The following is a 3,337-nucleotide window of genomic DNA, read 5'->3' on the forward strand; positions in this document are numbered from 1 at the left end:
AATTAAGTACAATTATTCTTTCTTAAATGTGTCCGTTTTGATCTTTGATTTTAATGCTCAACGTTCAAATTTGAGTTGACTCCGATCTCCATGGGCCTCGCCTTTTTGGCCCAAAATATCCTTGGACCGACTTAACTGCGACTTCGTCTCTGGACTCGTGTCGAGGTGCAGTCACTTCGGATTCTCCTTATGCTGATAACCACTTCGACTGTTCCTTTGACTTGCGGGTCTAATGGGTTTTATCCCTTATGGGCCGTTATCCTGACTACGTGGCAATCTTTGGTTGGTCCCAAACTACTGGTGCAGATCCGACACCAACATTTGTGACTATTTGTATTTTCTAGTCTTTTTTGTAACTAATTTATTCTATAAAATTTAAATATTAAATGATAGTTCTAAAAAAATAAAAAAAAATTAAATTACATATTTTTAACTAAAATATCATATAGTTGTCCACACAGCTGTTATCTAGTGGTAGTTGAAAATTGGGGAAAAGTTGGAAGGAACTAACCCAGGTTCGATCCACGCTGGAAACAAAAAACACATTTGTGTGAGAAGTCTTGGCCGAAGCAGTTTACCTGGTAGTATAGTATAAGGCGATCTTGCTACCCCTGACATTAGTCGGAAAGCATTTCAAACTCGGGACAGATAGTATAGTGGACCTTCGGGGAGTAGTCCACTCTGAAGCACTTCGGTGCGTTTCTACTAGGGTTGACCGCAGGGCCGGTCCTAAACTTATAGAGGCCTAAAGCATTTTAAAAAATGTGGCCTTAATATTTAAGGTACCAAATTTATTTATATTTAACTTTTATATATTTTTAATATTAGTTACATTGTATACAAAGTAAAATGAATTTTTTTGAAAATGATAAGATCTAAATTTTTTTTTTCAGAGAATATGTTCAAACCTATTTTAACAAAATATAATTTTAAAAATATGAGAGAAATTATTTAATACCTCATATGGTTCAAATTTTTTTTTATTTTAGTTATATCTAATTAGCTAACATTTACAAAATCTTGATATAAACAGATTTGGAGAATTCTTCCAAGTTTTGTAATATTATTATAGGTTTTTGAGAATATATTTAAGAAATTTAGAATTTTTTTTTTTTTTACAGCAATAAATTTAGAATGTTAGGAGTTAGAAAAAAGAAAGTTATTGTAGAAGAAATAATACAGAAAATGAGCTGTCTAACTTTGTCCAAAAAGTCAATTTGTCTAAAAAAAAAGACCTGTCTAACTAATATGTTTCGAACTTGGCTGGTGACTATTACCTAAGTGCACGACCATTTTAGTTAAATATGGCCTTATAATTATTTAAATATAATGTGGCCTAAAACCAATGCTTCATCTGCTTTACCATCGGGCTGGGCCTGACTGACCGGATCAGCCGATAGGACTTATAAAAAAATATATATATCATATAGTTTTGAAGTAGAAAGAGTAGGAAGGCTTTTATTTTATTTTTTTTGGACAAAACTAGCAAGGCTTTTATAAAATCTTAAATTTATTGAGTTTTAACATTTGATCTGATATAAATTATTTTATATCAAAAACACCAATAAAAAACAGGTTCAGTAAAATACATAAGAAATGCAATTAAATTTTAAAATTGTGAATGGTAACCGAAGTACAATTAGCATATGGTTGAATGAACCGGTTCACTTAACCGAAGTTTATGACCATTTCCCAGCCATTGTCTATGGCCTCAGGCCCAAAACCTCATTTATCATTATTCTTCTTCTTCTTCTTCTTCTTCTTCTTCTTCTCCTACCATAAACCCTAATTTTGGGGGGCTCTGCACAATTTGCAGATCCGATTCTGTCTACTAGTAATCCAAAGAGAGAATTTGTAATCCATGACATCGAATTTTATGAAATTCAGCAGTCAAATTATCGGCAAATTCACCCGTGTAACTAGCTTACCAGCTCATCACACTGATTTGGTTCAAAGGGTTTCGATTTTAAAAGACGAGCTTTTAACGATTGGTAATAGTAAGGAAAAGTTCCAAAACGTTTTGGATCAGAAAGGGCAATGGTTGTTTAAAAGTTATCGTGATGGTGCTGGGATCTTGGAGCTTATGGATCAACTCTTTCCTCGTCATTACTTAGCTCTTCAGGTTTCTTTTCTTCTTCTATCTCTTGTAGTCCATAAAGTTTGAATCTTGCCTCTGCCCTGGTCTTTTGGTATATCGTTAGTGGATTGTTCTTGTGGGAAAGAATGTAGCTTCACTGTCGATTAGTTGAGTTTGTTTCTTAGGTTTTGATGTTATGTTAATGTTCAGGTTTTAGAGTGGAGGAGAGGGCAGAAGGATTACTGTATCCCTTTGACATCGGAGGAGTATGCGAAAGGAATCAAAATTGCGGGTCGAGCTAGGGATATTAACCTTGCAGTCTATCTTTTCGATGAGGCGGCTAAGAAACGAAGTCAGACTGCTTCAGTTTACAATGCTTTGATGAGTGTTTACATGTGGAACGGGCTTGCTGATGAATGTCAGTCGCTTTTTAAAGATTTCAGGAGGCAAACGCATTGTGCTCCGACCGTTGTGACCTATAATATTCTAGTATCTTTTTATGGTAGACTTCTGATGGTAAAGAATATGGAAGCAGCTTTCGAAGAATTACAAAAACTGAAGCTTTCTCCCAATTCTGTCACTTACAACTTTCTGATTGCTGGTTACATGACTGCCTGGAATTGGGATAAAATGGAAGCTACTTTTCAAGAAATGAAGAGGGGTCTAGTTGAGCCAGATACAGATACTTATCAGCTAATGCTTCGTGGGTATGCAAATTCTGGGAATTTGAATAAGATGGAAGAAATGTATGAAGTGATTAAAGATCAGGTTGGTGTAAACAGTGGTCCTTTGGTCAGAGCGATGATCTGTGCATATTGTAAGAAAGCTGTTGAGGATAGAGTCCAAAAGGTTGAAAATTTATTGAGTCTTCTCTCTGGGGAGGAATATCTTCCTTGGTTGAACGTGCTTTTGATTCGACTATATGCTCAAGAAGACATTGTGGAAGCAATGGAGAGTAAAATCAACGAGGCATTTGAGCATAAGACATGTGTTAATAAGTCAAGTATTATGCGGGCAATCATTGCAGCTTACTTCAGGTTTAATGAAGTTGACAATCTTGCTAATTTCGTCAAGCGTGCTGAGTCTGCTGGGTGGAAACTATGCAGATCTCTCTACCACTGTAAGATCATGATGTATGGATCCCAAAAACGTTTTGAAGAAATGGAAGGTGTTGTAAATGAGATGGCAGAGACTAACTATGGGCTTGTGACTAAAACGTTCGCCATTATGTATAAGGCTTATAAATCATGGAATGAGTCA

General features: G+C 35.5%; 1 protein-coding gene across 1 annotated transcript in view; it reads left to right on the top strand.

Moving 5' to 3' along the window:
- The first annotated feature begins 1,581 nt into the window (after nt 1–1,581).
- LOC110229281 (pentatricopeptide repeat-containing protein At2g30780-like) overlaps nt 1,582–3,337 on the top strand; it is a 2,145-nt gene continuing 389 nt past the window's right edge. The window contains exons 1-2 of the mRNA XM_021029051.1: nt 1,582–2,122; nt 2,288–3,333. Coding sequence (XP_020884710.1) covers nt 1,862–2,122; nt 2,288–3,333 — 1,307 coding nt within the window. The 5' untranslated portion in view covers nt 1,582–1,861. The remainder of the gene's footprint in view (nt 2,123–2,287; nt 3,334–3,337) is intronic.

Source organism: Arabidopsis lyrata (genome assembly GCF_000004255.2).
Source record: "Arabidopsis lyrata subsp. lyrata unplaced genomic scaffold ARALYscaffold_4, whole genome shotgun sequence".
Lineage (NCBI taxonomy): Eukaryota > Viridiplantae > Streptophyta > Magnoliopsida > Brassicales > Brassicaceae > Arabidopsis > Arabidopsis lyrata.